Genomic DNA, 22,906 nt, shown 5'->3' on the forward strand with positions numbered 1-22,906 from the left:
AGCGCCCCCGAGCGGGCCGGGGGGCCCTGGGAAGCGGCGGCGGGGCGCGGACGGCCGGCGGGGCGGGGCCGGGCGCTCACACCCCGCCCCGAGCGGCCCCCGGAGCCCGGCCCGGCGCGCGGGGCATGCCGGGACGTGTAGTCCCGCGGGGGCAGCGCGACGCCGGCGGGGCCCCGCGCGCGGACTGCATTTCCCAGGGAGCCCCGCGGCGTATATAAGGAGCGGGAGCCGCCGCTCAGCGCAGTAACCATGTGGATGTGCTGCTGAAGCGCCCTCGAGCTCGCCGGGGTGGGAGGAGGAGGCGGAGGAGGCGGAGGAGGCGGAGGGTGGCGAGAAGGAGCACGTCGAGCGAGGTGCGGGCGCGCGCCGCCTCCTAACGGGACGGCCGGGCCGGGGGACGCGGGCGCGCGGCGGGCGCGGGGCGCGGCGCTGCCCAAGTTCGCGCCCCGCCGCCCCGGGGTGCGCGCCGCGGGCCGGGGGCCCGGGGGTCCGGGGGCCCGGGACCACCCCCTGCAGCCCGAGCCGGGGGTCTGGGCTCCGGCCGCGGGGCGGGAGCGCTGCGTGCGGCGTCCGCGAAAACTTGCAGCAGTTGCAGGAAATCATGGTGTTCCGTTTGTTTTCTGTTATTTTTGTAAAAAATAAAAATGTTGGAGGTGGGGGAGGGCGCGGGGGGTGCCCGACGTGAGTCCGCCGGAGGAAACGGTGTTTGGTGGAAGGGGGGTCCCTGGAGGGGCGCGCACGTGGGTCGGGGGGCCGTGAGGGACGGAAGGGAGGTGCGGGGCCGGCCGGGGTCCCCAGTCCGCCCGCAGCGCCTTCCGGGGGGCGCGTCTCCCCAGGAAGGAGGGCGAGGGGCGCTGGAGGCGTCCCGCAGGGTCCATCCCCGGGTCCGTTCCCGGGACCCATCCCACGGGGTCCATCCGCAGGACCCATCCCCGGGACCCCATCCTACAGGGTCCATCCCGCAGGGTCTCATCCATCCCCCGGGGTCCATCCCCGGGGTGGTCCATCCGTGGGGTCCATCTCAGGGGGTCGGGTCCATCCTGCGGGGTCCATCCCCAGGGTCCCGCCCGGGCGCTTATTGGCTCTCTGCTTCCCCGCAGGCGCCAGCCGGCTCGGACCCTGCGCAGCGGGACCCCGAGCGAGCTGTACTTTAGGACGAGCCGCGACCCCCGCCCGGCGGGGGCAGGTGAGTGTGTGCGCCCGCCCGTGGGGGCGGCTGGGTTTTCGGTTCTGGCGGGGAGGAGCCGCCAGGGGGTCCCCGTGGGCGCCCAGCCTGCACCCCGCTGGCCGCGACCCCCAGCCCGCGCGGGGGAGCCTCAGAACGCGCGACCTTGGGGGGGTGGGCGGCGCGGCGCTGACCACCCAGATGCCCAAGGCCGGCAGGCGGCGGCTCACCCGCTCAGAAATGTAAGCAAGAACCCGCGGCCTTGCCATGTCAAAAATAGTCACTTTCTTTTTTCTTCCTGTGAACGTGTGTTTCATCAGAGTAGGCTGGAATGCAAGAAATGAAAGTCGTTGCTGGCAGATTGAAAGAATTAGAAGTTCGAAAAGGGAAGTTGGTTCTCCAAGCTCCAGAGGCCTCCCCAGCCACCTGGGTGGCGGGCCGGTGCCCATGTGGGTGCCCCGCGTGGGTGCCCCCCCGGGCCAGGAGCTGAGGCCAGCACTGGTCCCGTAAACACAAACAATGCTGTTTTCTTTCCCCAAAATGGTCAGACTGCTCTTGGGGAGATGGAGGCTTGGTCGGGGGGCCGACACCCCGCGCTGCCCGTTTGGCCATCACCCACTCTTTCTTCCCAAGTGGTCAGGGGCCAGGGTAAACACCAGGGGACGGGTGGGGACTCGACTCGGACCGTCTAAATATTTGCCTGTTCCCCGGGCTACAATCTTGGGGTTTTCTAATTAGAAAATAGAAGTCAGACCCCTCATTAGCGAGCGCGCTGGCTTGCTTCCTGCCGATAAGATCCCCAGGAGTGCTGGGGAAGTGCTGTGCCCGCCTCTGGGCAGCCGCCCCCGCCCACCGGGCCCTCGGGCCTGTCCCCAGAGGGTCACTGAGTCCCACAGCTCCCGACACAGAGTCCTCAGAGCCCCTGTGGCAGGAATCCACAGGGCAGGTCAGGAAGGGGCAGGGTGAGAAATGGAGTCAGTGTCCCAGGGAACAGCCCTGGGGTGTGTGTGTGTGTGTGTGTGTGTGTGTGTGTGTGTGTGTGTGTAGATGGAGTCACTTCCAGGCCCTGGATGTGTGTGTTTGTGTGTGTATGTGTGTGTGCAGGTTGTGCAGGTGCAGTCATTGGCCCAGGGAATGGCCTGTGTGTGTGTGTGTGTGTGTGTGTGCAGGTGCAGTCATTGGCCCAGGGAATGGCCTGTGTGTGTGTGTGTGTGTGTGTGTGTGCAGGTGCAGTCATTGGCCCAGGGAATGGCCCGTGTGTGTGTGTGTGTGTGTGTGTAGGTGCAGTCACTGACCTAGGGAATGGCCCTGTGTGTGTGTTTGTGTGTGTGTGTGTGTGTGTGTGTGTGTGCAGGTTGTGCAGGTGCAGTCATTGGCCCAGGGAATGGCCTGTGTGTGTGTGTGTGTGTGTGTGCAAGTGCAGTCATTGGCCCAGGGAATGGCTGTGTATGTGTGTGTGTGTATGTGTGTGTGTGTGTGTGTGCGCGTGCAGTCGCTGGGCCAGGGAGCGGGCCAGGGGTGTCCGTGTGTCGGGTGGCCCGGGCCCCAGGGCACAGCCTCTTGTCGCTGCTGCCTGCCTCGCTCCCGGCAGAGGGAGGCTGAGTGTGTCTTGGGCAGCCCCGGCTGGCCGTGGGCCTGCGCAGAGCCCGGGACCGCCGTGCCGGGACCCTGTGTCCCCCGTCACCCGAGACCCGCCGTCTGCATCTTTCCTCCCGGCGGCCCGAAGACCCCGAAGAAGCCGGAGCTTCTCGGGATGACCCGGAAGTCGCAGGTGCTGGCCGGGACCCAGGCCGGGACGCCTCTCACTCTCTGCGCGGGCCGGGGGCTGCTTTGCAGGAGGTCCCTCGGCTTCCCCGCGCGGCGAGTGCGGCTGCTCTTTGAATAATGCAAATCGGGCAGAGTAGAGGGATCCTTACCAGGAAGGGGCCGCTCTTCACGCTCTGACTGACGCAGTTCTGACCTGTGCCTCGAGGCCCGGGACAGCGCTGTGGGTTGGTGACGGTCTCACCCGCTGACACAGCGGGAGAAGTCGGCGTCTGTGGGAAGGAGAGACGGCACGGCGCGTGGAGAGGCGGTGGGCGAACTCGACTCGTGGGCCCTTTCTCCTCCACATACTTTCTGCTGAGGAAGACCACAGTGTGTGTGTGTGTGTGTGTGTGTGTGTGTGTGTGTGTGTGTGTGTGTGTGTGTGTGAGATAGACAGACAGACACAGAGACAGAGATAGACAGGGAGACTGGGACTGGAGAAGTTTGGAACCCCCTGGTGTGCAGGCAGCTGACTTCCAGAGAAAAAGGAGTGCATTCCGGGGAAAAATGAGTGCATGCCTTTTGAGCTTATTTTTATGATCTCATGGAAACTGCCTGATTCCTTCATAAGTAGCTGCTAAAAAACAAGCCCTCGTGAAGCAGCAAGCACCAAATATGCAAAAGAGAAAATGAAATCTCCCCTCAGAACGGGACCAAGTGGGCTGGATTGGGTTTCTAGGTCAGGATCCGTCTCATCGAGGCGTGTCCGCAAGGCCACTGCCCCATCGCTTGGCTGTCTGTCTGGGCTCGGAAATAATGCCCGCTGCTCCCGCGCTCTGGGGGGAGATGGTGGCGGCTTCACGCCAGTGCCGGGAATGACAGGATCGCCCTGAGCTCTGTGGCTCGGCACCATGTCTGTTGCCAATGCGGTGAGCTGAGAAGGGGTAGAAACCGCCCCTCTTGGTCGCGCCCACCCTGCGCCCGCTTTCCACGACGCTGCAGCCCCGGTGGGCGCTATCACAGCCCAGCTGCCTCTGCCGGGTGTCCTCAGGTCTGGGAGCCCAGCGAGGGGAAGCCCGTCCCCGAGCCCGTGCCCGCGCCCGGCCCTGCACCCGTCCCTGCGCCTGTCCCCGCGCCCGGCCCCGAGCCCGTCCCCGCCCTCGCATGGGCGTTAGACGCTCGTGTCTGCCAAGGTGCCACGGGAAGGCGGGTGTTGGCGGGGAGCAGGGTGGGGGAGCTGGGACCACTGCTCAGTGGGCGGGGATGGGGGAAGGCGCTCGCTCGGGAACAGCCCCCTGACCCCTGACTGCTGGCGGGCGCCCCAGAGATGTGGCTGCGGGGGGCGGGGCTCGCCCTGCCCATGCCCAGGGCTGTTCTCAAGGTGGACGCCAGCCGGCGCCTGGGCCAGCCCTCAGCCCTCTGAGTCCTTCAGCCCGCCAAGGGGGTCTCACCCCAGCCTGTGAACTGCACGGGCACAGAAGCTCCTCGTCTCTCCCCTGGGCCCCTGGACACGCAGGCCTGGGTCCGAGCTGAAGCCGAGAGTGTGTGTGGGGACGGCAGGGCCGGTGCCCGGAGTCAGGCGTCACCAGGAAAGGCCCAGGGGTTCTCCTGGGCCGTGGGTGTTGGCACAGCGGGTGGCCGCAGCAGCTGCTTGCCAGGGCAGGCCTGTGGGGTGCGGGCAGGGTCGGGGTGGGGGGTGGGCAGGGGGCTGGGGACGAGCAGGTGGGCGCTGGCAGGGACCGTGTCCTCGCCCAGGGGACCGCCCGCTCTCCTGCCAGCCGGGAACCCGAGAGTGGTTTGGACTCAGGTTTCTAGACTGACCGGTCGGCCGGCCGGCTCACGTGGCCTGGCCTCCCGTCGGGGGCGTCCCACGGCCGCCGGACGCTTCCCGCTCGCCCACCCCACAGCCGCCTCCTCCGGTGCTACCCATCGTCTGCCCGGCCTGCCCCTGAGGGGTCACGTGTGCAGGGCCCATCTATGGCCGCTGGGGCGGGGGGGGTCCCTGTTGGGGCACAGACAGACAGACAGACAGACAGACAGACACTCCCCTCTCGTTCCTCGCTGCCCGGGTGAGCCTGCAGGTCCCTGCAGAGCCGTCAGAGGTGGGGGCCGGCCCTGCTCAGGCAGGTTCCCCGTGTACTGGGAGCCAGGGCGTGCGCGTGGCACCTCGGAGGGGCCCTGCCGTGGGCGTTCCGCACGGGGGCAGGCTCCTTCCCCCACGGGGCCGCCCCCCAGGTGCCTGCGCCTGCTGGGGCGAAGGTTCCGGCCTCCCGGGCCACAGAGTCACTGTCTGATCCCTCCGAGAGGGGCGGCTCGCGGGTGGCCGAGCCTGTGCTGGCCTGCGGGGGCCCCCCTGCTGCTCGGGAGGGTCTTCCCCGGGACCCACCGCACTCTCCCCTCGCGCCTCAGGCCGCAATTCTTTCTGGGAAGCAGCTAGAACACGGGGATTCTTCTTTGGAGCACTTTCTTGGGAGCCTGTTGTCGGCTTGTTAAGTGGGTGCGCGAGTGTGAAACGACACAGTCCCCGCGCGTCTTTCCTGGCGTTTAAAGCAGGCGCTAGTCGAGGCTGGTGGCGGGCTGGGGGCTTCCCGGCCCCCGTTCCCCTGTGCCCCTTCGTTCATGCACTCCGAGGTGGAGTCTGTTCCCCCAGTGGGGATGTCGCCGGCTGCAGCCTGGTGGTGGGGTCAGGCGGGCCCCGTCCCCTCGGGCCCCCTTTCCCTCCCGCCCCGAGCCCCGCGGCTGGTGCTTGGCCCCGAGACGGGCCCAGTCCCGCGACCCGGTGACCTTCACCCTGGGCCGTGTGATGTGGACGGGCCTCTCGTGTGAGCAAACACACGTCCGTTGCCTCAACGCCCGAGTTGGTTCGGGGTTGCGACACCCCGCGGCCGTCTCCTGGGCGCGCTGCGAGTGCGGGTCTCCGGGGGCCAGTCTGTCTGTCCCACTCTCCAGACAGGCACCGTTGTCACCCAGGTCACACCGAGTGGCGTGTGCGGGCGCCACCCACGCCAGAGTGGCCTCGGGGCCGGAGGAGACGTCCTGCTCCGAGCTGGTGCCGCCAGGAGCCCCTGTCCCTCCTGCAGGCCCGGCCCCCGGCCCCGCTGGCTCGCTGCCCCCCGCGTGCGTCCTGCCCGCCCCGGCCGCCCGAGGTCAGAGGCTGAGGCCCGGGGCCGGGTCGGGCTCGTGTCTCGCTCGTGTTGGCGTCAGAGAACGCCAGAGCAGACCCGGCAGGGACCCCTCCTGTCTCTCGTTTAGTTGTTGAACGTCCGCCATGACAATCCCCCCAAAAGCCGCCGGCCCGGGACCCCGGAGCACTGAGCTTGGCTGCGGCTGCGGTGGCGGCTCGTCTCTGTGTCTGCCGGGGCCCCCGCACTCGACTCTGGGCACGGGGCACCTCCTGGGTTTTCCATTTCCATTGCTTTATCTCGGGCCACACCTGCTGGCACTCAGGCCGGTCCCGGCTCTGCCGCCCGTGGTGGTGAGCAAGGGTCCGGCTGCCGTGCCGGGGTCCGCCTCGGGGCCTGCCTGCAGGGCGTGTGCCCGGCCCAGTGGCGCTGCGGCCGCCTCTGGTTCCAGACCATCTGCACTGGGCCCGGGGGCGCCGTGGCCTCCTCGGACTGTGCGTCAGCGGGGGGGACAGTGCAGGGAAGACATCGGGTCACACGCGCTTGAAATCGGAGCAGGGGCCGGCCAGACCCCTCCTGGCTTCCTCTCCCTGTCCCTCTCCCCTCCGTCCCTCCTTCCCCCTCGCCCTCCCTCTCGCCCTCTCTCTTTCATGCTCTCCCCCTCTGTATCTCCCCCTCTCCCCCTTCTCTCCCTCACTCCCTTTTCCTCTCTCTCTTTCACTCTCTCCCCGTTTCTCCCTCTTCCTCTCCCTCCTTCTCTCTCTCCCTCTGTCTCTCTCCCTCTCTCCCTCCTTCTCTCTCGCCCTCTGTCTCTCTCCCTCCTTCTCTCTCGCCCTCCCTCTCCCTCCCTCTCTCTCCCTCCTTCTCTCTCGCCCTCTCCCTCTCTCCCTCTCTCCCTCCTTCTCTCTCGCCCTCTGTCTCCCTCTCCCTCTCCCTCCTCCTCTCTCACCCTCTGTCTCTCTCTCTCTCCCTCCTTCTCTCTCGCCCTCTGTCTCTCTCCCTCCTTCTCTCTCGCCCTCTGTCTCTCTCCCTCCTTCTCTCTCTCCCTCTGTCTCTCCCCCTCTCTCCCTCCTTCTCTCTCGCCCTCAGTCTCTCTCCCTCTCTCCCTCCGTCTCTCTCCCTCTCTCCTTCCTTCTCTCTCGCCCTCCGTCTCTCTCCCTCTCTCCTTCCTTCTCTCTCGCCCTCCGTCTCTCTCCCTCTCTCCCTCCTTCTCTCTCGCCCTCCGTCTCTCTCCCTCTCTCCTGCAGGTGCCTGGCGGGGCCCGACTGCTCCCCCCGGAGCCTGCGCCTGGGCATCCCCCGGCCTCCACCCCTGGGTGTGCCCGCACCCGTGATAGAGATGCAAATGCCCGGGAGGAGGTGTGCCAGGGCACCCGGCCTTTGCCCCTCCTGGGCACTGTGCAAACATCCTGAGACGCTGCCACTCAGGCGGGAAGGGCGAAGCTTCTCAGGCCCCGGCCCCGGGCTGGCTTTCTCTGTCCACCACAGTCACCTCCCGTCCTTGCGTCCCGGGCTGGGCCTCGCCTGCTGGCAGTGACCCCTGCGGTTGGGCCGCGGCTCCTGCGTCCAGGGGAGAGAGGCCGGTGGGGCACCCCTGCCAGCTCCGGCTCGTGGCGTCTGGGCGTTCTTTGGGGCCCGAGGTGGAGCCCCGTCCCCGGGAGGCTGTGCGGCGGGTGGCGCAGCCCCCCCCAGCAGCCTCAGGCTCCACGTTGGCCTGTCAGGGGCGGCTTCTGCCCACTGTGGACCTGCAGGGCTGTCCATGCCGGGCCCCAGGTGTGCGTGAGAGGAGAGTGAGCGTGTGTGAAAGGTGCGAGAGGTGTGTGTGTATGAGTGTGCGGGTAGTGTTTTCATTCGTGTGTGTGGTCGTGCATGAGAGTGTAAGCGCGCGTGTTTGAGTATATGAGCGTATGCATGTGTGAGAGTGTGTGTGTGAGGTGTGTGGGCAAGTGTGTCTGTGCGTGTGTGAGTATGTGAGGGCAATGTATTAGTGTAAGTGTGGTAGTGTACGACAGTGTGTGAGTGTATGTGAGTGTGCATGTGAGAGTAAGCGTGTGAGGTGTGAGAATGTGCGTGTGCATGAGCCTGTGAGAGTGCTGTGCAGGGATGTGGAAGTGTGTGTATGTAAGTGTGAGTGCACAATAGTATGGAAGTGTGGAAGAGTGTTTGCGGGTATGAGGCGTGAGTCTGAGTGTGAGAGCATCAGTGTGAGTGCATGATGGCGTGTGACCCTGTATGACCGTGTGTGTGGATGAGTATGTGATAGTGTGTGAGTGTGTATGCATGAGGTGTGAGCGTGTGCATGTAGGAGTGCATGTGTGTGGGAGAGTGTGCTTGTGAGCGAGTGCTTGTGTGAGAGTGTGAGCATGCGTAGGCGTGTGCTAGGGCTGGGTGGGGGCTTGTGTCAGTGAGAGTGTGACATGAGTGTGGGTGTGCACGTGAGGTGTATGGATATCCGTGTGAGGGAGTGACGGCTGTGTGAGAGTGTGTGTGTGTGTATGTGTGTGTGTGTGTGTGTTTGAGCGTGTGGTGTAGGCGTGCGTGTGACCCGGAGAACGTTGGTTTTCACACCTGGCCCTCTGCTCGCCGCCCCGCCTGGCTGCCGCCCCCGTCCCGGTGCGGTTCCTTCTCTTCAGACGCCTTTTCTCATGCTTGGAACTCGGCCTTCATCCGAAGCTCCGGCCACCGTGTTTCCCTGTGGGCCGTGCGGTGTTTCCCAGGGACCCCGCGGGCACTCGGGGTCGGGGCCTCTCCAGGGCGCCTGTCCCAGCAGGGGGGGGTGCGGGCGCTCCAGCCAGCCTCACCTCTGGTGTAACGTTTAAAATAGTTCATTGGCTCTTTGGCCTTCCCAGCAGTGCTCGGGGCCCGCGTGCCTTCCCCTGCCTGTCGCCTGACTCCGGCCCGTAGGGCACCTGCCCCTCAGCTCACAGAACGCTTGTTGGGTGCAGTTCCTTATTTCTGGATCTTTCTCTCGAGGCTCTGGCCTGCGTCTGAGGAGAACGGTGGTCTTGCCCCTTTCCTGACCGGAGTCTGGGGTTGGGCTAACTGCTCAAAGTCCTCGCTGCTGCGGTCGTGAGAGGGCCCTGGGGGTACGGATGGCGTGTGTCCTCTCGGGTGTAGACATGGATCAAGCGGATCTTTGCATGGGGCGGACTCAGAGCAACCAACTCCTTTGGGAGAGCATGAACATGGATTAATGGATCATTCGAAGTTCGTGTTTCTCAGGGAGTGAGTGCTCCCTGGTCGGTGTAGACATGGAGCGAGTGCTCCCCAGTCAGTGTAGATGTGGAGCAGTGAGTGCTCCCAGGTTGGTGTAGATGTGGGGTGAGTGCTCCCCGGTCAGTGTCAGTGTGGACGTGGAGTGAGTGCTCCTGGGTCAGTGTAGACGTGGAGCAGTGAGTGCTCCCCGGTCAGTGTAGACATGGCGTATTGAGTGCTCCTGGGTCAGTGTAGACATGGAGCAGTGAGTGCTCCCTGGTTGGAGTTGCTGTGGAGTGAGTGCTCCCTGATTGTTGTAAATGTGGAGTTGTGAGTGCTCCTGGGTCAGTGTAGACATGGGTCAGTGAGTGCTCCCCGGTTGTTGTAAATGTGGAGTTGTGAGTGCTCCTGGGTCAGTGTAACATTCGGTGAGAGCTCCCGGGTCGGTGTGGACATGGAGTCAGTGCTCCCCGTTCAGTGTGAATGTGGAGTGAGTCCTCCTTGGCTGGTGTGGACGTGGAGTGAGTCCTCTTTGGGCAGTGTAGATGTGGAGTGAGCACTGTTGGCTCTCACCTGGGAGTGCTCAGGAGCTACTCTGAACCCAGTGCTCAGAGTCACTCCCAGGGTCAGGGTGGTGTGTGGTGCTGGGGACTGGGCTGGGCCCCCTGCCTCAGCCGTCAGCCTTTCGCTCTCCTGGACTCAGCCTCTCCTGGTTGACAGCAGACACCCGCCCTCCCCCCGCCCTGGGCTGTGCTTCTGGGACCCCTGCGTCTTTCCCGGGCCAGCGTGGGCTCCGCTGGTGGAAGTGTCTCCCGGGCTGGCTCCCGCCTCCTGTCCCCGCTGTCCCCGCCTGTCCCCGCTGTCCTCGCCCGGCCTCCTGCAGGCCTGGCTGAAAGCGAAAGCAGAGGAAAAGGCTCAGGGCTGCACCCCCGGCCCAGCCCCGAGACCCCCGGGCTGCCCTCCACTCGCCGGAGGCGCCGTGTGGCCATATATGTCCCCGCCCCGCGGCTGTGACGGTCACTCTGTGTGCTGGAGGGGCCCTGGCCGCCAGCCCAGGGACTGACCGAGGCCGCCCGTTTCCTCTCGGCCGGGCCTGCTGCCCCTCTGGGGGCGGCCCTTCGGGGCAGGGTCCCCCAGGCTGGTGCCTGCCCGCCCCTCGGGCTCCGGGACCCCCCAGGACCTTGGGCTGTGTGAGCGTGAGTGTGAGGGACGGCAGGAGGGGGCGGGTGGCCGCGGCAGGCCCCTCCCCGTGCATGCCCAGCGCCCGGGTGGCCGGGACCTGCGGGCTGGCGGGTCGCTGTGCTTGTCCTCCCGCTGGTCACTCCCAGCAGCCGTGGGGACTCGGGGAGCCCCTCCCCACGCCCGGGCTGCTCGGGCCTCTTGCTGTTGGCAGCTTTCGCGCCCCCAGATCCGGTTCCGGGCGGAAAGGCCCCGGTCATCAGTCGGGTCCCATGTGCTGCCCACGGGCACTCAGCAGACGCTGTCGGGACGCCCGGGGGTCTTCCCCGGGGACCCAGGCCGGGCGGGTGGCCTCTGTGAGGGTCCCCACGCGTCCTGGGCAGGGCGTGTGAGGTGGTAGGGTCCGGGACATCGGGGCTGGTCTCGCAGCGGGGATGGACGGTGGCCGCCGGCCCTGTCCACCCCCCGGGGGGATAAAGTGGAGCCTGAGGTGACTTCTCGGCTGCGCCAGTGGTTCTAATTTAGTCGCATTTCAGGAGTTGCTAACTTTTAAATTCTGAGTTGTGTGTAGGCGAAAGTTGATTTTTTTTTTTTTAGAAAAATGAACATAATACAATTAGTTAAGTGTGTGCAGAAGAAATAGACAGGAAAAATTTCAATAACTGAGTTTTCTGCCAGCGTCGAAGCTTTTAGCAGCGAGGAGGGGGCGGGGGAGGGGGAGGGGACCCTTGGGCCCAGCTTCTCCGGGGAGAGGGCCCTGACCTGCGGCCCGGCTGCCCTGCCCACCTCCGTGCTGCCTTTCCTCGCTGTGTGTCCAGCAGTGCTGGCCAGGAGGCCTGGAGGCTGCCCGCGCGTCTCAGGGTGATGACCCACGGGCCCTGGAGTGCCCAGTGGGAGCAGACGCTGGACCCGGGGTCCCCGTCCCAGTGCTCGAGAGTGGTGACGTCTGAGGTCGGGGCCCCGTGCCACGCTCCCACCCAGGGAGGGCCGGCCCGCGGGGGGCGGGGATGAGCTGCCCCCTGAGCCTGGGGCGGGGTCTCTGCTCCCTGGAGCTGTCCAGCCGTCAGGGCAGCGAGTGGCCACTGGTCCAGTGCCCCCACCCCCACTGTCCCTCCTCCTGCAGGGTGGGCCCCCACGCCCCTGTTCTCGGCCCTGGCTCCCGCTGGGCTCACTCCAGGCTGGGGACGCCCGCCTGGCACTTGGGCCGGGCCGCTTGGGGTTGTGGCGGACGTCGGGGAGAACGGCCCGAGTTTGGCATCTCCGAGCGTCTGAGGAGTGGAGGTTCCAGAAGCGGCTGTTCCCGTAGGAAGGCCTGTGTGGGGGTGTCCTGGGCCCGGGGGGCGGGGGTCCCCAGCTCCGTCTCTGCAGGCGCAGGCGGGGGTCTCACGGGGTCTGTCCATCTGACCCGTCACGGCCCTGGGGGCCAGCCTGCAGCCCTGTCCCTCCCCCGCCCCACGGCACCCCGGGGTTCCTGGCGCCCGTTCACAGACGCAGGTGCAGGCCGAGGTGGGGTCCCCGTCTCCTGGCTGGGCAGGGCAGGGCCGGCCGAGTGGGCCCCGCCCGGCTGGAGGCGCTGTCCGGGGTCAGACAAGTGGCAGCTGGGCCTCTGCACAACAGGAAGAGCCTCCAGCCCAGCTCGCGGCCGTGCCGGCTTCCCGGCCTTTGTTTTCCTTCCAGAACATTCACTGATGACCGTCCCGACTCCTCCCGCTCCCCCCGCCAGGGAGACCCCGAGGCTTCCAGCCGGCAGGAAGGGCCTGGCCTTCGGGAGGGGCCTGGACCGGCCCCCGAGAGCGGGTGGCTGGGGCGGCTGGGCAGGGAGGAAGCGTCGTGCCTGGGTCTTTCCTGCCCATCAGGTTCCATGGAGGCACCGTGAGGACACAGCCTGGCCGTGTGGGAGGGGCGGGGCCCTGAGGCCCCCAGGGTGACCCCTCGGTCCTGCCTTGCACTCAGGCCCTGCCTGACTCTGCGAGGAAGCAGCGGCTGGGACCCAGCAGGACACAGGGGCGTCCCCCGCCATGTCGCCCTGCCGGCCCCCCGCTCTCCGCCCCCCGGTGCTGGGCCAAAGTGCTTGCTGGAATTCTTAACTAAAACTCATAGTTAAGAACTAATAGGAGGCCCAGCATCCCCGTTTGCTGGTGACGGGGCGTTTCGGCCTGCCTTGGTTTCCCCCCAGTGACCGCCTCTCACGCGGTGCCTGTCCGGCATGGCGAGGCCGCAGGGATCGATACTGTCCCGGCCGCAGACGTGCAGGACCGGAGGCTCCAGGTGTCCTGGGCTGGCGCCTGGCGCAGCAGCGCCCCCCGGCACCGGGGAGAGGCCCTGCGCCCGCCTGCCAGGGCCCGTGTCACACTCGCTTCTCCTGCTAGGTCCCCGGGAGTACTGAGCACCCATCACCCAAGACCCGGGTCTGCTGTGCTGTTGCTCTCTGACAGGGAGGCCCGGGCAGGCCCCTCCCGGCCGAGCTCAGCGCCCCGTGCCGCGTGGCCCGTGGCTCCGAGCACCGTGTTGCTGACCTTCAGCACTTGGCGTCTGCCGGGCTCCGGGCTGTGTGGGAGACTCGGGTCGCCCTTGGCCCGAGCATCTCCGGCTCCCGGAGGGCGAGTGTCCCTGTACAGGCCTCGGGCTCGCACGGCTTTGGGGGCTGGGGGGCAGAATGCGCGCTGGTCTCTCCGCAGACCCGCCCCCGCTGGGCGCCTGTGAGTCTCAGCACCGGCCCCCCCTTCTGGAACATTCCTGCTGATGGTCACTCATTCTGCAATAGTTTGCGGGCAGGGAGACCTGAAGGGGGTGTGTGAGTGGGGACACCCCCAGCAGCCCTTGGGGCCACTCCGGTGGTGTGGACTCACAGCTCAGTGCTCCCCCAGGCCACCCCACAGTGCTGACTGAGCGAGGATGTCATGCAGGCCTGTGCCCTGTGCCCACCGCGAGGCGTGAGGGGCCTGGTCAGTGCCCTCGGCTGCCCCGGGGCGTGGGGGTCAGCGCCTGTCCCACGCCGTCTTCCCACGATCCTCACTGAGCGGGTTTTCATTTTGGGGCCAAGTCGGCGGTGCTCAGGGCTGGCTCCTGGCTCTGCACTCAGCGATCACTCCTGGCGGTGCCGGGGATTGAACCCGGGTCGGCGTGTGAGGCCAGCACCCTCCCCGCTGGGCTCTGGCCTGAGCTTCTCAGCGCCAGTGTAGCTGTGGGCGTTGGTTTCCGCTCCTCGTGGAAGCTGCGTCTGTGTCATGTCGATGTTCCTGCTGGTAGTTGAGTGTGCCGTGTGCGTGCGCATGTATGTGTACACGTATGACTGCACACGTGCACCCTTGTATATGTCCATGATAGAACTTGTGTATGTGTGTCTGCATGTGTGTGTGATTGTGCACGCGTGTGTCCGTGTCCCTGCATGTGTGTGTGCGTGAATGTGCACTGTGTATCTGTGTGAACACGTGTGCATGAGGGCACTCGTGACTGGCACGTGTTTGTGCATGACAGTGCATGTGTAGTCTGCTGGGATCTCTGTGCCTGGATTGTGTGCCTGACCTGGCTCAGGTGTCGACCTTGCCGGACCCCTGTGGCGCCCCCCCCCCCCCCGCTCAGAGAGGGGTGCGGCGCGAGGCCCCGGGTGCCGGGAGAGGCTGGGGACCTGCTGGCTGCTGTGGCCAGGCTCCTCCCAGCCTCCTCTGGCAGGCCCTGCCCGCCCCCGGGGAGCCCGGAGCCGTGTCCTTCCCCGGGGCGTCCTTCCAGCCGGCCGCTCTTTGCTCCGGGACTGCCCTGTGAGGGGCCTCCCGCGGCCCACCCGTTCCTTCCGGGGGGGGGGGGGTCTCCAGAGCGGACGGGACGGGCTGGTCAGGGCCCCGCGGAGAAGGGGAGAGCAGCCCTGGGTGGCCTCTGGGAGGCCCTGGCCACGCTGACCCTCCCGGCTGCCCGTCCCCTCATGGTGGCCGTTTCTCTCGCCAGGAGCTGCTGAGACATGTCGGACAAGATGTCCAGCTTCCTGCACATCGGGGACATCTGCTCCCTGTACGCGGAGGGCTCCACCAACGGCTTCATCAGCACGCTGGGGTGAGTGCGGGGGCGGGGCTGGGAGGCGGGGGCGGGGCTGGGGGTGGGGGGCGGGGCTGGGGTGAGTGGGGGGCGGGGCCGGGAGGTGAGGGGCGGGGCGGGGGCGGGGTGAGGAGGGGTGGGGTGGCGGTGGCAGGGCAGCAGGCTGGGCCAGTGATCCCTGCCCAGAGGCGGGGCGGGCGGGAGAGTGGACGGTGCCCTGCGGTCACCCAGGGACTGGGCTCGCCTTTGACCCGGTACTGGCTCCCCGGCCAGGTCTTGCCTGTTTTTCTCCCTGTCACCTTGAATCTGTCTATTTTCGGGTTTTGGCCGTACCAGGACTGCAGTGCTCAGGGCCGACGCCCGGGCCTGCCCGTGGGGGCCACTCCTGGTGGTCTCTGGGGGCCTGGGGGGTGGGGTTGAACCAGGTCATGTGGGCCGGGCCAGCGCCCTCCTCGCGTCCATCTGTGGGCCCGTGAGTGGCCTTTGCTCCTCCCAGTCTCTTGTCCGGGTGCTGCCCGGTGCCCGTGCGCCCCTACTCAGCCGTGACGTGCCCGGGCCCCAGGGCCAGTCCACCCGGAGACACGGGGCCAGACTCACTTGGCGGGAAATGGTCCCCGTCCTTCTGCCGCCTGCTGGGATGGAGCCGGCCGGGCCTGCTGGTGGCCGCTGCTGCTCTCGGCGCGCCCGGCTGCCCCGCGGGGCTGGACCCCAGCCACGGGCACCTCTGTCCCCCGAGCCCCACGGCCACCTGGTCTGACGTCCTCTCTGCTGCTCTGCCTCTGTCCCTGGGCCCCGTCTCTGTCCAAGAGACACTCGCCCTTATCCAGAGCACTGTGGGGGGAGCACATCCTATAGCAGAGCAGTGCAGGGGGAGCACAGACCCTCTCCAGAGCACATGGGGGGAGCATGAGTCTCTGCTCGTCGTGGCCTTCTGGCTCCAGTCACGGTGCCCCGGCCCCTCCTGGGCCCCTGAGTCACTGGCCTGAGCTCCCTGCCTTGTGGCCTCCTCAGGGGTCGGCGCAGGCCCTGGGTGTCCAGTCCCGGATGGTGTCGGGCTCTGCCCCTTCCCGACTGTGTGACTCCGGCCCCGTCACGCCCTCCGGGGCCCACACGCCTGTGCCTCCCTTCCGGGGTGTCCCTGCCCTCTGCCCCGTGGCCCTTCTGGGGGAGATTTTCCTCCCTAGCTCCAGCCCAGGCCCTAAGGTCTTCTGTTTGTCTGGGGCTATGGGTCCCACCTGGCGATGTTCAGGGGCTACTTCTTCTTCTTCTTCTTCTTCTTTTTTTTTTTTTTTTTTGCTTTTTGGGTCACACCTGGCGATGCACAGGGGTTACTCCTGGCTCTGCACTCAGGAATTACCCCTGGCCATGCTCAGGGGACCATATGGGACGCTGGGAATCGAACCCGGTTTGGCCGCGTGCAAGGCAAATGCCCTACCCGCTATGCTATCGCTCCAGCCCCTCAGGGGCTTCTTCTGACGACACTCAGAGTCGGTCCTGGTGGTCCGGGACCCTGTGAGATGCCGGGGATCAAACCTGGGTTGGCTGCGTGTGAAGCCAGCGCCTCTCCACCGTGCTCTCTCTTCCGCCCCCGAGACCACTCCTTAACCGTCTCAGAGTCACACCGGGCAGTGCTCAGGGCCTGCCCGACTCCGTGCTGGGGGCCGCCTTCTGCTTGGCCACGCGCTGGTCTCACGGCTGTTTCCGGCAGGGCCGGGCCCGGGCACTGAGGCCGGCTGGAGGAGACGCACTCGCCCACACCCTCAAGGGCCCGCTTGTGTCTGGCCCTTCTCCGGCCGAGGGCTGGTGGCCTCACCTGCGCTTCGGTTTGCGTTTCCCTCATGGCCAGTGGCAGGCCCGTTTTCCCCACGTGGCCTTGGCGGCCTGTTTTTGGAGCAGCGGGGCTTGTCGTGTTGAGAGGAATCTCGGGTCTCGGCTCCTTCTCTTCCCGCTCGCACCCGTGCTCTGCCCGCCTGGTCGTTTCCCGCACAGCCTCGGAGCTTTTCCACTTGCCGTGGCCATGTTTGTTCCTCTTGCTGTTGTTTCCCTGCGAGTGGCCTTGAGTTAGTTGCCGAGGACAGCCCTGCAGCCAGGGGGGGCGTTTGCTCCCGCGTCTTTGTAGACTTGGTTCTGACTCGCAGTCCGGAACCCGTCCTGGTTACACTACGTGCACGGCGTGGGACGGGTCTGGTCCTCTCGCAAGTGGCCGATGATCGTCCCAGCACCATTTCTTTGTTTGTGTGTCTGTTTTCTGTCTTTGGGGCTTGGGGCCACACCTGGCCGGCTCTGAGCTCAGGGGAGACTCTGGCGGGGCCGGGGTTGGCCACGCCGTCCTCCCGGCTGGCCTCTCGCTAGGGCCCCTCCCGTGCCCTCGGGGAGGAGACGCTTCTGTTCTCTTCTCTCGGCTCCTCTGTTGTAAGTGAGCTGTGCAGACGCTGGGACCTCCGTGTCTGGCTCTTGTGTGTTCCTCTGTGAGTGTGTGTGTGCCTGTATGTGCATGTGTGTGTGCCTGAGCATGCTTGCCTGTGCATGTGTGTGCCTGTGTGTGTGCGCCTGTGTGCATGCCTGTGTGTGCATGTGTGTGCCTGTGTGTGTGTGCCTGTGTGCATGCCTGTGTGTGCATGTGTGTGCATGTACGTGTGCGCATGTGTGCGTGCATATGTGCATGCATGCCTTGTGTATGTGTGCCTGTGTATGCCTGTGTGTGATGTGTGTTCGCGTGTGCATGTTTGCGTGCTTATGTGTGTGCACGCATGTGCATATGTGTATCTGCGTGTGCGTGTGCGTGTGTATGCGTGTGTGTGCCTGTGTTTGTGTGTTCTCTGGGTTCAGTCACAGTTGTCCTGTGCCCTTGAGGAGTGATACCATGGGGCTTCGATGGGGAAGGGTTGGCCCTGGGGTGCTTGGGTGGGCGTGCTGAGTCTTGGGGTGCTCTCCGTCTCCGGGCATCCCCTTCTGTGTGTTTCAAGGGTGACCTTCCGTGTGCGTCTCCAGCTCTGAGGAGTCCAGTCCCTGACTCCTGTGCCCCACACAGCAGCCCTGGTCAGCTCCTGACGGCGGCTCGGGGGCCCGGGGCTGCCCTGGTGGTCCCCGTCTGCCTGCCGTGGGCCCTCAGAGCTCCCGGTGGCGGTGCTCGGATCAGGGGGCGTGTGGTGCTGGGGAGTGAACCGTTGCCTGCGTGGGCACACCCTGTTCCCCTCCCCCCTGAGCCGCCGGCTGACCCCTGGCCCCTGACCCCTGACCCTGGGCCGTGCCCGCCAGGCGAATGGCTTTTGCTGACCCCGTGTCCCTCTCGTCTGTCTTCCCGCAGCCTGGTGGATGATCGCTGTGTGGTGCAGCCAGAAGCCGGGGACCTGAACAGCCCCCCCAAGAAGTTCCGAGGTAAGTGGGCGCCTCCCGCGTGGGGCCTCGCTCCCCGGGCGCTCTGGAAGGTGCGGCCGGCGCGTCTCTCTGGGCGGGCGTCGCTGGCGCCGTCCCTGTCTCTGAAGGCGTCGGCTCTCGGCGCTGGTGTCTGGAAAATGCATCAGGCGTTCAGGGCCGTGGTCGGGGTGGCCGCGGGGCCTGTGAGCGCCACCCGTGGCTCGCACACGAGAAGTGGGCTGTGGGCCCGGGCACACGAGCGGCCTGAGGGGGTCGTGGTGTCCCCTGCGCCCTGGGGCGACGGTCTCCGGAAGCCCTTGGCAGCTGTGGGCTTCGGCGTTGACAGTCCCTGCCGTGGGCCCTGGTGGTCTCCTGCAAACCCCCCCATGCCCCCCATGGTGACTTCCGGGAGGCCGCTTTGCTTGTCGTCCTGCCTGACGTGCGGCTGTGTGGTCGCCGCCCTGTGTGGACGAGCCCCGGGCCCGACCCCAGCCGTGACCCCACTTGCCGCATCGAGGTGCTCCTTGGCGTCGGATGGTCTGGGCTGGGGGTCGATCGGGGCCCTGGGCCAGGGCCTGGGGACGGGCGTGTGCTCAGGCCTCCCGGTGGGTCAGTAACTCATCACTCAGGTGTACCGTGTGGAGCCTTCGTGCCGGGGCCCGGGGGCGCCGAGCGGGAATGTCCAGCTCGAACCCGGGCCCTTCTCGTGCTCGGTGGGGGCCCCTGATCCCTGGGCCCCCTGCCGGGCAGGTGGATGATGGGGCCTAGTCCGGATTTTTAGGAACTGTGAGTTTCCATGGGGAAAGAGGGAGAAATGGGAGGGAGCAGGCGGCGATGCCCGGGGGCACCCTGAGCTGGGGCCGCGGTGGCCACCGGTGTCCGGGCGGGCGCTGATGCCATGGGGGGCCCTGGCCTTGAGCTGTGGCCGGTGCTGGGAGCTCTCGGGTCTCTCTGACCCGTGTCCAGACCTGAGGGGGGCGGCAGGACCCCGAACCCACCACAGGGTTCCGAGTGCAGCCTGGGGGCGGCCATGCATCACCCCAGCCGTCTCGGGGTTCCCCACGTGGAGCAATGCCACATGCCTCAGTTTACCCAGCGCTGACCCAGGCGCCGAGGCCTCCAAGTCCAGTGCCCAGGGAGACGGGGGTGGGCCCGGAGACTCCCGCTGCTCCGAGCACTGCCAGGTCTGCCAGGCCCCCGCAGGCGGGCACGAGGACTGGCGAGGGTGCCCGCCGGGGTGCGGGTGTGCTGCCCCTGTGCCCACCCAGGTGGCTGGGTGTGGAGTGAATCCAGGGGCTCCTGGGGTACCTGGGGGATGCTGGTGCGAGCAGGGCCAGAGTCGGGGCCGGGAGGGGTGGGGCCGCCTCCCACGTGACGGGCAGATGGTGCCCCCGCCCCCCCCACTGGCTCTGCAGGTCACGTGCCCGCCCCCGGCCCCCCTCGGGGAGCAAGAACCTGCAGGAGGGCGTCGGGCGGGCGGGGCGGGCGGTGTGGGGGAGTCCGGCCGTCCCGGGGTGGGCCCGGCTCCTTCCGTCCGCCCCGGCGGGTCGTGTCCGGCACAGCCACTGCCGGCCGGGGGGCTCTGAGAGGCCTCGGGGGAGAGTGCGTGTCCGTGGCGGGGTGAGACGTGCGCCTGCCCCTCGCTCCCGGGGCCGCGGGGGCCGGAGACCAGGGCTGTGGCCTCAGCCCCACCCTCCGGGGTCTCTTCCACTGCCAGGCCTCAGTTTCCCTGTCTGTCCCGGGGAGTTTAGTGAGGTGGCTGGAACCTGTGCTCCCCTGACAGAGACGGTCAGCGGCTCACAGAGGAGTCTGGGGGTCCAGGGCCTGGCGGGGCGGGCCGGGGGGCGTTTTTGGGCCGGGATGCAGCTCACAGAGGAGTCTGGGGGTCCAGGGCCTGGCGGGGCGGGCTGGGGGGCATTTCTGGGCCGGGATGCAGCGCACAGAGGAGGCAGCCCGGGGACCGGAGGGACAGGTCGGACAGGTCGTCTGGGCAGAGTGACCCTGACCCCGCTGCCCTTGCGCCCCTTCAGACCCCCTCCCTCGCGCCTGTGTCCTTGTTGCTGAGCAACAAGGTTCCCGCCTCCCCAGGACCCAGCCCCAGAGGGAGCGACTCCCGGGGCCCACCTGCCGCCGGCCGCAGCCCCCCCCTCACGAAACCAATCCCAGTTTAATCAAAAGATTAGCGGGTTCTTCTAATCCTTCTTCCAGATTTACCAGCCTGTCCCGCGGGCGCCCTGAGGGGTCAGGCCTGTGATAGGCCGTCCTGGGCGACACGGGAAGCTGCGAGGGGAGGGAGCCGCCCCCACGCGCCCCACCCCCTCCCGCAGCCACGAACCCGCGGCAGCCTGCGCCCCACACGCACACCCACACACACCCCGCACACTCACACACACCCCGCACGCTCAGACACCCCCCCCCACACATACACCCTGCACACTCACACCCATGCACACATCCCCCGCACACTCACACACACACACACCCCCGCACACTCACATACAACCCCCATACACCCCGCACGCTCAGACACACTCCCACACACCCCCGCACACTCACACACACACTCATTCCTGCACACTCACACACACCGCACAGTCTTAGACACACACACACTACACACCCCCACACACTACACACCCACACATACCCCGCACCCTCACACACACACCCTGTATACCCAGACACACACACCACACACACACCCCACATACTCACACACACCCCGCACGCTCACACACACACTGCACACTCTCAGACACACACACCGCACACCAACACACACACCCCTCGTACATACACACCTTGCGCACACACATTCACACCCACAAACACACCCCCGCACACACACACAGACCCCTGCACACTCTCAGACACACACAACGCACACCCACACACTCTCTCACACACACCCTGCACACTTTCAGACACACACACCCTGTGCACACACACCCCACATATTCTCACACACACCCGCATAGTCACACATCCCACACACTCTCATACACACTGCACAGTCCCCTCACTCACCTCCACACACTCCCTCATCCACACAAGCCCCCCTGCACACTCTCACCCGTCCACCTCCACACACACCTGCACTCCCCCACTGCATTCACACACACCTGCATACTCACACCCGCACACCTGTGTACATCATCCTCACGCACACTCCGTCACCCTCACGTGCACTCACCCTCACACACTCACCTGTGCACACCCGTGCACACCCACATTTGCACTGCGGGCGGGGCTGAGGTGGGCCCGGGTGTGAGAGAAGCGGGGTGAGGCGTGACCCGGCAGCTCTCAGGGGCTCTGCAGGGTCCCTGGGCAGGCTGCAGGGGGCTGGGGGGCCGTGCCCCTGGGCGCCCACTCAGGCTCTCAGGATGGGCCCCGCCCCCCAGCTTCCTGCCAGCGTCACACACCGTCAGCTGGAAAGTTCCAGGCCCGGCTCAGTGGCGGCAGCTGGAGCTGGCTGGGCCCCGCGGGGTTTCAGCGCCGAGGGGCCGGGGGCCACCCCCATCCGGCCCGAAGGAAGCGGGAAGCGCTGCTTATCTGGCCGCCCGCCTCCCTGGGTCACGGCGCGGCCGGCAGGCGCTGCCCCTGGGCCCCGGGGAGGGTGTCGGGCCCTGCTTGAGCCGCGGAGACCCCCGTGTTGGAGAGCGGCCCCTGGCTCCAGGTGCCCCCGCGGGGGCTGGGGCCCTTTTCTCCCTCTGCGACTCGAGTTCCCGGGCCCGGCTGGTATTTTTCCGGGCACATTTGAGTTCCAATTTGGGTGCCTCTGAAATGTCTGCATGTTTTGTGCTGCTAAAATTACACGTGTCTAAAAATGTTCCCGTGGGTGACACTTGTCTCAGCCGCCGAGGCCGAGGCCCCGCTCTCCCCGGCCCACCCGGCCCACCCCAGCAGCCCCGCGGATGGGCCCGGGGCCCCGCGCCTCCCCACAGCCCCAGCCCGGCCTTGGGAACTCCGCTTGCCGCCTGCCGGGAGGATCCTGGAGTTTTGTTGCCATAGTTTCCGTGAGAAACGTGACCCCAGCTACAATAACACAGTTAGGGAGAACCAGCTAATCGGTTTTCTAAAATTAGTGCGCGAGCGGGGGGCGGGCGGCCGGGGTGCAGGCCAGTCCCGACGCTGTCCGGCCGGACAGCAGCAGGGGCGTCAGGAGTGAGCCCGCGGTGGGTGCAGAGACGAGCTTCGGGGTTGGGGACCCCCGGGGAACAGCCACTGGCTCGGGGCCACAGCGGCTCACGTGCTCCTGGGGCCTCGCACCCTCCCTGCTGGTGTCACACCTTCGTCTTCTCCCTTCTGCTCTCTGGATTCTTGGCGTGCGGTGTGTGTGCATGTATGTGTGTGTGTATGCGTACGTGCTTATATATAAGTGTGTGCATATGTGTGCACACACGTATGCATATATGTATGTGCACATTCATGCATGGAGTTTGTGTGAATGTACATGCATGTATGTGTGTTTGTGTGCCTGTGTGTGCATGTGCACATGTATGTCTATTGGTGCATGTGTGCATGCACATGTACGTGTGTATTTGAATGTGCATGTGCTGTGTCTTAATGCATGTGTGCATGCATCTGTGTGCATGTGCATAACATGTATGTATGTGTGCACACATGTATGTGTGTGCATGCATGTATGTATATGTGTTGGTGTGCATGTGCATACATGCATGTGTGTGTGTGTGTGCGTGCCGGAGCTCTGGGCTCTGGCTCTCCATGCCACAGCTGGTGCCCTGCCCCTCCAGCTCGGCTGTGCCTGTGGTGTCCGGGGAGGCTGCCCGCTGCCCTCACTCCCCTTCACACGGCCTCTGCGTCCTTCCAGGGCAGGAGGGTTCACCCTTTAGCTCAGGGGCTTGTTGTAGTCGCGGCCCCTCAGCAGTGGGAGCAGAGGCTCCCGGAAGGGCACGCCTGCCGCAGACCCGGTAGACGCTGGCGTGGAGTGAACTGGCCCGCCCGGGCGCTCTGCCAACGGCCCCGTCTCTCGGGCTGCGTTTCCCCGGGAAGGGACGGGCGCGGCTCCTACGCTCCTGCTCTCGCTTGCTGAGTGAGTCCCTTGACTCTTTCCGTCTCTGCCCCTCACTGTTTTCCTTCTTTCCCTGCTCTGG

The 22,906-nt window shown here is 66.3% G+C and overlaps 1 protein-coding gene across 1 annotated transcript in view; it reads left to right on the forward strand.

Moving 5' to 3' along the window:
- The first annotated feature begins 285 nt into the window (after positions 1–285).
- ITPR1 (inositol 1,4,5-trisphosphate receptor type 1) overlaps positions 286–22,906 on the forward strand; it is a 156,728-nt gene continuing 134,107 nt past the window's right edge. Inside the window, exons 1-4 of the mRNA XM_055134213.1 lie at positions 286–353; positions 1,101–1,186; positions 14,349–14,453; positions 17,743–17,813. Of these exons, the coding sequence (XP_054990188.1) occupies positions 14,362–14,453; positions 17,743–17,813 (163 nt within the window). The 5' untranslated portion in view covers positions 286–353; positions 1,101–1,186; positions 14,349–14,361. The remainder of the gene's footprint in view (positions 354–1,100; positions 1,187–14,348; positions 14,454–17,742; positions 17,814–22,906) is intronic.

Source organism: Sorex araneus, chromosome 4 (assembly GCF_027595985.1).
Source record: "Sorex araneus isolate mSorAra2 chromosome 4, mSorAra2.pri, whole genome shotgun sequence".
Lineage (NCBI taxonomy): Eukaryota > Metazoa > Chordata > Mammalia > Eulipotyphla > Soricidae > Sorex > Sorex araneus.